The sequence below is a fragment of the Salmo trutta genome, chromosome 7, assembly GCF_901001165.1.
Source record: "Salmo trutta chromosome 7, fSalTru1.1, whole genome shotgun sequence".
Taxonomy (NCBI): Eukaryota; Metazoa; Chordata; class Actinopteri; order Salmoniformes; family Salmonidae; genus Salmo; species Salmo trutta.
Window position 1 is genome coordinate 16467579 of NC_042963.1, and position 14056 is coordinate 16481634.

At 40.9% G+C, this 14056-nt stretch overlaps 1 protein-coding gene across 1 annotated transcript in view; it reads right to left on the minus strand.

Moving 5' to 3' along the window:
• Positions 1 to 12245: 12245 nt before the first annotated feature.
• LOC115197031 (metabotropic glutamate receptor 8-like) overlaps positions 12246 to 14056 on the minus strand; it is a 259937-nt gene continuing 258126 nt past the window's right edge. The window contains exon 11 of the mRNA XM_029758159.1: positions 12246 to 12811. Coding sequence (XP_029614019.1) covers positions 12762 to 12811 — 50 coding nt within the window. The 3' untranslated portion in view covers positions 12246 to 12761. The remainder of the gene's footprint in view (positions 12812 to 14056) is intronic.

Consider the following 14056-nt stretch of genomic DNA (forward strand, 5'->3'; position numbering starts at 1 on the left):
GAGCAAAATCATCCTTAATTTTGAGACATGGCATACTTGTGAGAGTTCACCCCAAACTGAGCTTTCCTTCTTTGCTTTAAACTACTGAATGTGAAATCATTGGATGTGGCATTTTTGGTTAAGATTTAAACTACAAATGAAGACAAAAATGTTCAGTAATACACACTTGAAGTCGGAAGTTTACATACACCTTAGCCAAATACATTTAAACTCAGTTTTTCACAATTCCTGACATTTAATCCTAGTAAAAATTCCCTGTCCTACGTCAGTTAGGATCCCCAATTTATTTTAAGAATGTGAAATGTCAGAATAATAGTAGAGAATTGATTTCAGCTTTTATTATTTTAATCACATTCCCAGTGGGTCAGAAGTTTACATACACTCAATTAGTATTTGGAATAATTTCCTTTAAATTAATTAACTTGGGTCAAACGTTTCAGGTAGCCTTCCACAAGCTCCCCACAATAAGTTAGGTGAATTTTGTCCTATTTGTCCTGACAGAGCTGGTGTAACTGAGTCAGGTTTGTAGGCCTCCTTGCTCGCACACGCTTTTTCAGTTCTGCCCGCAAATTTCCTATAGGATTGAGGTCAGGGCTTTGTGATGGCCACTCCAATACCTTGACTTTGTTGTCCATTTGGAAGACCCATTTGCGACCAAGCTTTAACTTCCTGACTGATGTCTTGAGATGTTGCTTCAATATATCCAAATCATTTTCCTCCCTCATGATGCCATCTATTTTGTGAAGTGCCCAAGTCCCTCCTGCAGCAAAGCACCCCCACAACATGATGCTCCCATCCCCGTGCTTCACGGTTGGGTGGGTGTTCTTCGGCTTGCAAGCCTCCCCCTTTTTCCTCCAAACATAACAATAGTCATTATGGCCAAACAGTTCTATTTTTGTTTCATCAGACCAGAGGACATTTCTCCCAAAAGTACGATCTTTGTCCCCATGTGCAGATGCAAACAGTAGTTTTTTATGGCGGTTTTGGAGCTTCTTCCTTGCTGAGCGGCCTTTCAGGTTATGTCGATATAGGACTCGTTTTACTGTGGATATAGATACTTTGTACCTGTTTCCTCCATAGTACAAATGTACTATTGTTTGTACAGATGAACGTGGTACCTTCAGGCGTTTGGAAATTGCTCCCAAGGATGAACCAGACTTGTGGAGGTCTACCATTTTTTCCCTGAGGCCTTTGCTGATTTATTTTGATTTTCCCATGATGTCAAGCAAAGAGGCACTGAGTTTGAAGGTAGGCCTTGAAATACATCCACAGGTACACCTCCAATTGACTCAAATGAGAAGCTTCTAAAGCCATGACACCATTTTCTGGAATTTTCCAAGCTGTTTAAAAGCACAGTCAACTTAGTGCATGTAAACTCCTGACCCACTGGAATTGTAATACAGTGAATTATAAGTGAAATAATCTGTCTGTAAACAATTGTTGGAAAAATGACTTGTGTCATGCACAAAGTAGATGTCCTGACTGACTTGCCAAAACTATATTTGTTAACAAGAAATTTGTGGAGTGGTTGAAAAACAAGTTTTAATGACTCCAACCTAAGTTTGTAAACTTCCGTCTTCAACTGTATAATCCTTTGTTGCGGTGAATATGACAGATGCTTCCATCATGGCATAAGCAATTAGGTTTTGTCCTTATGGCGTCAACTAGTGAATAATCTAATCATTCCTTCCCAGTTGTGAGACTGAGCAAGATCTGCTGAGTAGGGATTAATATTTTCTGAAAATCTTCCAAGTTTCAGAATCAGGAATATATCATATTTAATCGGAAATATAGCAATAATCAGAAGTGCCCATTTAAAGCGTTTAAAACCAAGATATGGTCACTATGCCATGATTATACCCAAGTAAGGGTGCTGCGCCACATTGTCAGCGCCACTATGTAGGCTAAAGATTTCACAGCAAATTAAACTGATATTAATTAATGATAGTTACTCTATCTTTGATTGTTAACATTTCTAAACAGGCCATTTATAAATTCAGAGTTATCATGTTCCTCAATTATTCAGTGCATTTCAGCAGTAGGCCTATCTCGACAGAGAGCGCGCACAGGACACACAGAATGCACCCCAAGTAGTCTATAGCATTGTCCAATCATACAAACATTGTAATGGCAGTCAAACAAAATATAAAGTGACCAAAGTTTGCTAGATAACTTCCAACACAATGACAGATTCTCCTATTTGGCAAAATCAAGTTGATTATCTCATTAATAACTGGGAGATGGAGAGAACATTTTTCAAATAACAAGGTATCTTAACAGGGACCAAATCTACTTTGAAACTACTTTGAAACCATTTGTTGATTCCACATTCTCTATGAAAGCTCTCATATGGGCAGCAATACGAGACAGCACAGAGAAGCAGGTGAAATGTTAGAGGTATTTTGACATGCAGTGTTACATTCCCCAGCTAGAAAACCACAAATGTCACTCAACCAGAAGGGTGAACGAACAGAGAGTCACTGACCAACAACCAAAATGAAACAGGTGGGGTCTTATGAGGAGTTCTGAAAGACACTCTGGTGGGTGTCCAATGAACTCTGACTAGCAACAACACCTGGAATCTAAAAGACACCCCCACCATGAGCACCCATAAAATTTGCCCAAGAAGTAAATTTTTTTTTTTAAAAACACACACACCAAACTTAGAAAGGAAGCAAACCAAAAAGGTGGAGAACAACAAATCAGATCACAGATTGTTTTTCTAGCAATCAAAATGAGGCATGCCAACTAAAGGTGTTGACTCTCCACATCACTCAAGACAACTGGAGTACTGAGCCAGCCACGCTTAAATAGCAACTGGGCCAGCACAGGTGAAACCCCTTCCCACTAATGAGATGGCACAGGTCTAACAAATACTGACTAACAAGGTGACACCAATCGGTGCTTTCTATGTCTGCTGAAGTCTAACCCCAAAACGTAAATGGAAAAACCAAAGCCTGTAACAATAGACAGCACAGAGAAACTGGATAAATGTTATAGTGGTATTTTGACATATGCAGGAAATACTTGCTTTGATAATGCAACCTATGGGTTAAAGAAGGAAGTTAAGAATTTTCATGCGAGACAGGAGTGAGAATTTTGGGTTTCAGTGGGATTGGGACGATAGGAAAATAGCCTAGGCTCTATATAAGGCAATATCAGGCTTCGATGTGAGTCCATAGATAAATAATACACTTGATTTAGGCTACATTGTTGCATGATAAATGTTTGTGATCAGTGATGGATGAGCAAACGAATAGATGAGCTACCACTTCCACTTATCCAGCCAGAGATCAATTAACCAAATACACAGACAGAGATTCAGTGAAAAAAAATCACGTTGATTATCAGACAAATCATAGGCTTTGGTCGGCAGTAGGACAGGCTACTATGCGAGTGCAATGCAAAATCTAATTATATAACATGCTTGCAAAATGTTCTGATAATGTCACGACTTCTACCGAAGTTGATGCCCCTCCTTGTTCGGGTGGTGTTCGGCGATCGACGTCACCGGCCTTCTTGCCACCATTGATCAGTTTTTCATTTTCCATTGGTTTTGTCTGGTCTCTTTACACACCTGTTTCATATCCCAGTAATTATATGTTGTGTATTTAACCCTCTGCTTCCCCTCATTTCTCTGTCGGTGATTGTTTGTTTGTTATGTACGTGTTGTTTCTGTATTGGTGTGCGACGGGTTATTGTTTTACCCGGATTATTTTTCTATGTTGGTTTTGGAAATAAATACTCAGTTTTTAACCACTCTGTTTTCTCCTGCGCCTGACTTCCCTGCCACCTACATACACGGACTGACAGATAAGCTAATATATGAGCAAACTAGAATAAAGACGATCCTCACCACTCACCTCAAGTTAGCTAACATTTTCCCAGCCTAAGTTTGACAAAACATATTCAAATGGAGATTCAGTGAGAACAAAAATCTGACATTGATTGATTTATCTGTAGAAGTCCCCCACACTTGTCTCAAAGCAGACTAATGGCTATTTCCTCCTCTCCTCACTCCGCTGGCATCTGCCTTTTTGTTCTCAACACCAGTTTAAATGAATATGACCTACTGTTTTCTAGAAATCTGTCTTTTTTTTCAGGTTTGGGCTCATTTATTTTCTGTGATGTTGGACCAGGCCTGGGCTCAGGCTTCATTCAGCTCACCGTGCTTGGGTCGGACCGGGATCGAGTTTTCAGTTCTGATGAGAACTCTAAACTGCATTCGGGTCTCCTATGCAGTCCAGCAGTGTCAATTATGCGTGTGCTTTGAATTTATGGCAACTTTGTGTGAAATAAATACATTAGGCTAAAGGCTACTTGGATAATATGATATTACATTTTTTGCCAATCTGCTACTGCGCATGTGTATTTGTGGAATTGCATTACTGTAACATTGGTGGAAAATGTTATTTCCGGGGTCTTGTAAGTTTCATTGGGGGGGGGGGGGGGGTGAAGAGTTCTCACAATCCCGGGATCCCAGTTACCGGTGTTAATCCCTACTGCAGAGGCATTGTTAGTCATTGTGCATATCATTGTGGATTATCCCAATGCATCATAGCCATCCTGAGGTTTAACCCCATTTAACTCAAATTTCAACCCATCAATTCAAACCCATCAAAAATGCCTCTTTGCATTCACATGTTCAGGAGAAAAAAGTAAAGGTCTGAAGCTAAGTAACAATGTACCATTAAGAGGGGGCAATGTTTGGTGTTTGAGATAAAACTGAGAATGCCCAACCTTTCCCAGCTAAGCACCACACTATCAGTCACAGCGCAGCAAAGAGGCCAACTGGGATTTTCTTGGCCCGATGGCTGCTCAATTGATCCATTGGCAATTCAAAGTGAGGCTATGACCCTTCCCCCAGCCACCCTTCTCAATCTGGGCTCAGACATGAAAGAGGTGTGCTCCAAAGGACTGTGGCCAGAGTCCACCATAAATTGATAACTCAGAATATCGGCAGAACTTCAAAAATAAACTTCCATTGTGTTAAAATCAATCATGGTTGGCATGACGAAACGTATGTTTCTAATGACGGCATAGAAAGACCTGGGGTTCTTCTTATAAGACTTGGAAAGCTAATGTTGACCTATTAGAATTATACAACAGTTGACAGGGGTGGTTTTACTGGATAGAATGCAGGTGTGGCTTGAATATTGTTTTATAATTAAGTTGACGGTAGAGAACTTGATAGACAGCTTGGGGCTACAATGTTTAGTGAATGCTTAGAACATCCATTCAATTTCTTATTTATTGGCATTGGAACTGAAGGCCACAGTGTCAGGAGATTTTGCATCATTTCATTTATGTAAAGTTCTTTTTGATGTTTATTTAAAAATCATCTCTATTCAACAACCCCGGACTCACAAGATGCCCGTTTACCTCAACTCACAGTAGGTTTTATGTTACAAAATGGATGCTATTTATGAAATATCTAAGGGAGGAAATGCCCGTTTTTAGGAAAGGTTGAAAAAAGTTGGAATGCCAAAGCACATTGCATGTCTAATTGATCTCTATTCTCCTAGATCTCCAAACTCCCAAGAGTGACACACAGGGTCATTAGAGTAGTGTAAGCTCTCAGTGTTTAATTGGCTGAGTGGACACCCATGCAGGAGCATGGAGGAAGTGCTTAGTAGCAGAAACCTCCAGTATGTCTGTCAAAGAGCCAATTAAGCTTATGGTGCAGGATCCTCTGTCTTCCTCACTAAAAGACCTCACTAAAGGTAGAGGGACAAGAAGATTATTCCAAACACTGCACTTGTTAAGTGGCCCCCTATCTTACTGAAGGCATAACTACTTATTTGTTGTTGTCACTGGTATAAAATATCACTACAGGTAAGACAAATATGGGGGTAGTCTATATGTGGAATTGGTTCCGCAAACACTACACGACCAAAAGTATGTGGACACCTGCTCGTCGGATATCTCATTCCAAAATCATGGGCATTAATATGGAGTTGGTCCACCCTTTGCTGCTATAACACCCTCCACTCTTCTGGGAAGGCTTTCCACTAGATGTTGGAACATTGCTGTGGGGACTTTCTTCCATTCAGCCACAAGAGCATTAGTGTGGTCGGGGACTGATGTTGGCCGATTAGGCCTGGCTCGCAGTCGGCATTCCAATTCATCCCAAAGGTGTTAGATGGGATTGAGGTCAGGGCTCGTGCAGGCCAGTCAAATTCTTCCAATGCAATCTCGACAAACCATTTCTGTATGGACCTCGCTTTGTGCACGGGGGCATTGTCATGCTGAAATAGGAAAGGGCCTTCCCCAAACTGTTGCACAGAATTGTCTAGAATGTCATTGTATGCTATAGAGTTAAGATTTCCCTTCACTGGAACTAAGGGGCCTAGCCCGAACCATGAAAAACAGTCCCAGACCATTAATCCTCCTCCACCAAACTTTACAGTTGGCACTATGCATTCGGGCAGGTAGCGCCCTCCTGGCATCTGCCAATCCCAGATTCATATGTTGGACTCCTAGATGGTGAAGCATGATTCATCACTCTAGAGAACGCATTTACACTGCTCCACAGTTCAATGGCGCGAGCTTTACACCACACTAGCTGACACTTCGCATTGCGTGTGGTGATCTTAGGCTTGTTTGTGGTTGCTCGGCCATGCTCTAGCAGGGCAGAAATTTGACAAACTGACTTGGAAAGGTCGCATCCTATGACAGTGCCATGTTGAAAGTCACTGAGCTCTTCAGTAAGACCATTCTACTACCAATGTTTGTCTATGGAGATCGCATGGCTGTGTGCTGGATTTTATACACCTGTCAGCAATGGGTGTGGCTGAAACAGCCAAATCCACTAATTTGAAGGGGAGTACACATACTTTTGTATATATAGTGCAGTTCCCTGAGGAATAGTGTGCAAAAACAACAATATGCCGGGACTATTTTTACAAGCAGTGATGACACTGTCGTAAGTCAGCCATAACTCTAATAAATCTGAAATGCATAAAATAATATAGCAATTATTGAGCTGAAGAACAGTGTGCATCCAAGGACAACCATCATCATAACCTGTAAACTTTACAGTGTGCGACATGTCCTTTGCTGTCAGTATCAAAAGTCTTTGAAAGATAAAAGTACGACAGAAGTTGACATGTTTAGTTAATGTGATATTCCAATATACAGGTATCTGCAAAAATAAAGGAAACACCAATATAAAGTATTTTAATAGGGCGTTGTGCCACCACGAGACAGAACAGCTTCAATGCACCTTGGCATAGATTCTACAAGTGTCTGGAACTATATTGGAGGGAAGCAAAGCCATTCTTCCATGAGAAATTCCATAATTTGGTGTTTTGTTGATGGTGGTAGTAAACGCTGTCTCAGGCGCCGCTCCAGAATCTCCACAAATTATTCAATTGGGTTGCGATCTGGTGACCGAGATGGCTATGGCATATGGTTTACATCATTTTCATGCTCATCAAACCATTCATTGACCACTCGTGCCCTGTATATGGGGGCATTGTAATCCTATGGGGGCAAAGCCATGGTAGCCAAAATAATGGCCAAAGTAATGACCTGCCTAGCATTTTTTTTATACATGACCCTAAGCATGATGGGAATGTTAATCGATTAATTAACACAGGAACCACACCTGTGTTGAAACACCTGCTTTCAATACATACGTTGTATCCCTCATTTACTCAAGTGTTTCCATTATTTTGGTGGTTACCTGTATCTCCTGTGACCACCGTCAATATACTGTACATCACCATTTATGAACATTTACTCATATGGAACGACTGTAGAGAGATAATTTGTGGTTAATGCAAACAGTTAGCAGCAAAATAATAGCGATAATATTTTAATAATACCCACAATATGTGGGTATATGATAAAGATGTTTTAAAGATACTGAGGATTTACAGTGCATTTGGAAAGTTTTCAGACCCCTTTAATTGTTCTATATTCTGTCACGTTGCAGCCTAAAATGTATTTAAAAAAAATGTCTCTCCTCAATCTGAAAAAAATACCCTATAATGACAAAGCATAAACATCAGATTTAAATAAGTATTTATACCCTTTACTCAGTACTTTGTTGAAGCACCTTTGGCAGCGATTACAGCCTTGAGTCTTCTTGGGTATGATGCTACATTTTATTTGTCACATGCGCCGAATACAGTGAAATGCTTACTTACAAGCCCTTAACCAACAATGCAGTTTTAAGAAAAATAAGTGTTGAGTAAAAAATAAAAGTAACAAATAGTAAAATAACAATAGCGAGGCTATATACAGGGGGTACCGGTACAAAGTCAATGTGCGGGTACACCGGTTAGTCGAGGTAATATGTACATGTAGGTAGAGTTAAAATGACTATTCATAGATAATAAACAGAGAGTAGCTGTTCAGGAGTATTATGGCTTTAGGGTAGAAGCTGTTAAGAAGTATTTTGGACCTAGACTTGGCGCTCCGGTACCACTTGCAATGCGGTAGCAGAGAGAACAGTCTATGACTAGGGTGGCTGGAGTCTTGAAATTCTTTTAGGGCCTTCCTCTGACACTGCCTGGTATAGAGTTCCTGGATGGCAGGAAGCTTGGCCCCAGTGATGTACTGTGCCGTCCGCACTACCCTCTGTAGTGCCTTACGGTCGAAGGCCGAGCAGTTGCCATTCCAGGCAGTGATGCAACCAGACAAGATAATCTCAATGGTGAAATTGTATAACTTTTTGAGGATCTGAAGACCCATGCCAAATCTATTCAGTCTCCTGAGGTGGAATAGGCTTTGTTGTGCCCTCTTCACAACTGTCTTGGACCGTGATAGTTTGTTATTGATGTGGACACCAAGGAACTTGAAGCTCTCAACCTGCTTCACTACAGCCCCGTCGATGAGAATGGGGGCGTGCTCAGTCCTCTTTTTCCTGTAGTCCACAATCATCTTCTTTGTCTTGATCACGTTGAGGGAGAGGTTGTTGTCCTTGCACCACACGGCCAGGTCTCTGACCTCCTCCCTATAGGCTCTCTCATCGTTGTCGGTGATCAGGCCTACCACTGTTGTGTCATCGGCAAGCGTAATGATGGTGTTGCAGCTGTGCCTGGCCATGAAGTCATGAGTGAACAGGGAGTACTGAAGGGGACTGAGCGCGCACTCCCGAGGGACCAAAATATACAAGATAGCACACCTGAATTTAGGGAGTTTCCCCCATTATCCACTGCAGATCCTCTCAAGCTCTGTCAGGTTGGATGGGGAGTATTACTGCAAAGCTATTTTCAAGTCTCTCCAGAGATGTTCAATTGGGTTAAAGTCTGGGCTCTGGCTGGGCCACTCAATGACATTTAGAGACTTGTCCCCTTGCCACTCCTGCATTGTTTTAGCTGTATGCTTTGGGTTGTTGTCCTGTTGCAAGATGAACCTTCACCCCAGTCTGAGGTCCTGAGCACTTTGGAGCAGGTTTTCATCAAGGATCTCTCCAGTTCTAGGAAGAGTGTTGGTGGTTCCAAACTTCTTCCATTTACGAATGATGGAGGTCACTGTGTTCTTGGGACCTTCAATGCTGCAGAAATGCTTTTGTACTTTTCCCCAGATCTGTGCCTTGACACGATCCTGTCTCGGAGCTCAACAGACAATTCCTTCGACCTCATGACTTGGTTTTTGCTCTGAAATGCACTGTCAACTGTGGGACCTTTTATAGACAGATGTGTGCCTTTCCAAATCCTGTCCAATCAATTCAAGTTGTAGAAACATTTCAAGGATGATCAATGGAAACAGGATCCACCTGAGCTCAATTTCGAGTCTCATAGCAAAGGGTCTGAAAATGTATAAATGAGGTATTTCTGTTTTTTTATGTTTAATTAATTAGCAAACATTTCTAAAAGCCTGTTTTCGCTTTGACATTATGGGGTATTGTGTGTAGATTGCTGGGGAAATGTTTTATCAATTTTAGAATAAGACTGTAACATCACAAAATTAGGAAAAAGTCAAGGGGTATGAATACTTTCCAAAAGCACTGTATGTTTGCATCTGTTTCTGAGGACAAGCGCTCATGTTCTCTCAGCTTCATCTAGTGAAATTAGATCATCAACCAGGGAAAAGTATGCATCGAATGCCTACGGGATTCATCACTCAAACTTTATACCTAGCTTCCTTTGTTCAGTAGAAAATGCAGAAATATTCATTACATGGTTCAGGAGTTTTCACTTGTAGCTTTTATTGATCCTGCTACGCCTGTACCAATGGCTGTATTGATTCCCTTAACTGTTTTTCAAAAGTCTGGCACATACAGCGCCTTGGAAATGTATTCATCCCCCTTGGCATTTTTCCTATTTTTCCTGCATTACAACCTGTAATTTAAATTGATTTTTATTTGGACTTCATGCAATGGACATACACAAAATAGTCCAAATTGGTGAAGTGAAATGACTTGTTTCAAAAAATTCTAAAAAGAAAAACGGAAAGTGGTGTGTGCATATGTATTCACCCCCTTTGCTATGAAGCCCCTAAATAAGATCTGGTGCAACCAATTCAGAAGTCACATAATTAGCTAAAAAAAAGTCCACCTGTGTGCAGTCTAAGTGTCACCTGATCTGTCACATGATCTCAGTATATATACAGCTGTTCTGAAAGCCCCCAGAGTCTGCAACACCACTAAGCAAGGGGCATCACCAAGCAACCGGCACCATGAAGACCAAGGAGCTCTCCAAATAGGTCAGGTACAAAGTAGTGGAGATGTACAGATCAGGGTTGGGTTATAAAAAAATAAACGAAACTTTGAACATCCCACGGAGCACCATTAAATCCATTATAAAAAATGGTACCACAACAAACCTGAAAGAATATGGTGCCACCCACCAAAACTCATGGACCAGGCACGGAGGCCAAATATAACCCTGAAGGAGCTGCAAAGCTCTACAGCGGTGATTGGAGTATCTGTCCATAGGACAACTTTAAGCCATCAACTCCACAGAGCTGGGCTTTACAGAAGAGTGGCCAGAGAAAAGCGATTGCTTAAATAAAAAATAAGCAAAAACATTTGGTGTTCGCCAAAAGGCATGTGGGAGACTCCCCAAACACATGGTAGAAGGTACTCTGGTCAGATGAGACAAAAATGTAGCTTTTTGTCCAGCAAGGAAAACACCATGTCTGGCGCAAACCCAACTCCTCTCATCACCCCGAGAACACCATCCCCACAGTGAAGCATGGTGGTGGCAGCATCATGCTGTGGGGATGTTTTTCATTGGCAGGGACTGGGAAACTGGTCAGAATTGAAGGATGGCACTAAATACAGGGAAATTCTTGAGGGAAACCTGTTTCAGTCTTCCAGAGATTTGAGACTGGGACGAAGGCTCACCTTCCAGCAGGACAATGACCCTAAGCATACTGCTAAAGCAACACTCGAGTGGTTTAAGGGGAAACATTTAAATGTCTTGGAATGGCCTAGTCAAAGCCCAGACCTCAATCCAATTGAGAATATGTGGTATGACTTAACGATTGCTGTACACCATCAGAACCCATCCAACTTGAAGGAGCTGGAGCTTTAACTTTGGGGGGGTGAATAGTTATCCACACTCAAGTTTTCAGTTTTTTTGTCTTATTTCTTGTTTGTTTACATCCCTGTTAGTGATCATCTCTCCTTCGCCAAGATAATCCATCAACCTGACAGGTGTGGCATATCAAGAAGCTGATTAAACAGCAGGATCATTACACAGGTGCACCTTGTGCTGGGGACAATAAAAGGCCACTCTAAAATGTGCAGTTTTGTCACACAACACAATGTCACAGATGTCTTAAGTTTGGAATTGAATGCTGTAGCCAGAGAATTGAATGTTAATTTCTCTACTATAAACTGAGGTAGTTTACGGTAGAGAAATTAATATTCAATTCTCTCGCAGTCCAAAAGTCAGTCCATCACCATTTTTTTCTCAGGTTTAAGTAAAATGTTAAAACTAAACATCTGCATTATGTTCACAGTAATACTCAAATTATTTTGCCACAACTGTATATAGTTTGCTTCAGGGGAAATCCTACCACAATATTGTTTGTTTTCCTTTGAGACCATGGAGTTTTTGGGTGCTCTAGATATTTTTCATAGTTTGCTTTAAGGCTTCATACATTCTTAATATAATTTGCCTACTTACCATCCTGGTATATATTGGGTGTGTGCTCAATTCAGTTCAAGGCAATCACATAACTGTTATGCCTTATGGATGATGCATTGGGTATCATTTCCATCTAAATTGAGGTAAACAACATACATCATATCCCACTCTCATATTTAACCTCATCCAACAATCGTAAACATTTCCAAAACATTCCTTTATTATAAATAAAGTATTTGTATAAAAATGTGCATGCTTAAACCATGGCATTTACAGATTTCACAACTCAAGACTACAATTCAGTTAGCTGATACAGAGACAAACTCATCTCGTAATGTAGTTCAGACGACACGAATGAGAAATCTTCACAACCACAAAATACATCAAATTAGAATAACAAACTAACTAACATGGTTGATCGCAACAATTTCTATTTAAATTCTCTTTTGTTTTCTTCTTCTGTTCACCACCCTCATTTTGTCAAGTCTCTTGAATGGTTTGTTTAGTGTTTTGTCTGCTTCCAGCAGGCCCATTAGCTCTGTCTGTGAACATGAAAGTGCAGACATATTTATATTGACTGCTCTCAGTTGTTATTTGGACTCTGAGCAATATCAATGTCTCATGCTTGTTGTAACGCCCTGTCATGTGTGAATCTGACACATCCACGTCTGCATGTGGAATTCCTCAGTAATTCTCTATTCAGTGCTTCTCTCTTCAGATGGCATGATTGGTGTAGCTGACATACTTTGTTTTGGTTGTTGGCACTATAAAGGCAAGAATAGAGAAGATGTTAGTTTCCTGGAGTGTAGTCCCTCTGTACTCAATTTACTGTTTCAGTCCTTCCCTTAATGCATTACCCCATAATCGAACAAGTCTTGATGGAATGTTGAGGATACTATGGCTTTCCACCATCAATGTAAACTAGAACAGCTGGCAATGTGGACTAATCACTCACAATGAACTTACATTTTGAGATGTATTCATTTGTGAAATTCTCTATGATTAGGCAAAAAGGCAACAAATTAGAAAGCAAAGCAACTCAAATCTTATTGGTCACATACACATGGTTAGCAGATGTTAATGCAAGTGCAGAGAAATGCTTGTTCTTCTAGTTCCAACAGTGCAGTAATATCTAACAAGTAATCTAACAATTCCCCAACAACCACCTAATACACACAAATCTAACAAGTAATCTAACAATTCCCCAACAACTACCTAATACACACAAATCTAAAGGGTTGAATGAGAATATGTACATAAGTATATGGAAGAGCGATGGCCGAGCGGCATAGGCAAGTTGCAGTAGATGGTATAAAATACAGTATATACATGTGATATGAGTAATGTAAGATATGTAAACACTATTAAAGTGGCATTATTTAATGTGGCATTGCATAAAGTGACTAGTGATTTATTTATTCAAGTGTCCAGTGATTGAATCTCAATACAGTATATACATGTAATATGAGTAATGTAAAATATGTAACATTATTAAAGTGATCCATTTATTAAAGTGTCCAGTGATTGGGTCTCAGTGTAGGCAGCAGGTTCAATGAGTTAGTGATGGCTATTTAACAGTCTGATGGCCTTGAGATTGAAAAACAGCTTCTATCTCTCGGTCCCAGCTTTGATGCACCTGTACTGACCTCGCCTTCTGGATGATAGCGGTGTGAACAGGCAGTGGCTCGGGTGGTTGTTGTCCTTGAGGATCTTTTTGACATTCCTGTGACATCGGGTGCTGTAGGTGTCATGGAGGGCAGGTCGTTTGCCCCCGGTGATGTGTTGTGCAGACGGCACCACCTTCTGGAGAGCCTTGCGGTTGAGGTCGGTGCAGTTGCCGTACCAGGCTGTGATACAGCCCGACAGGATGCTCTCGATTGTGCATCTGTAAAAGTTTGTCAGGGTTTTGGGTGACAGGCCACATTTCTTCAGCCTCCTGAGGTTGAAGAGGCACTGTTGCGCCTTCTTCACCACACTGTCTGTGTAGGTGGATCATTTCAATTTGTCTC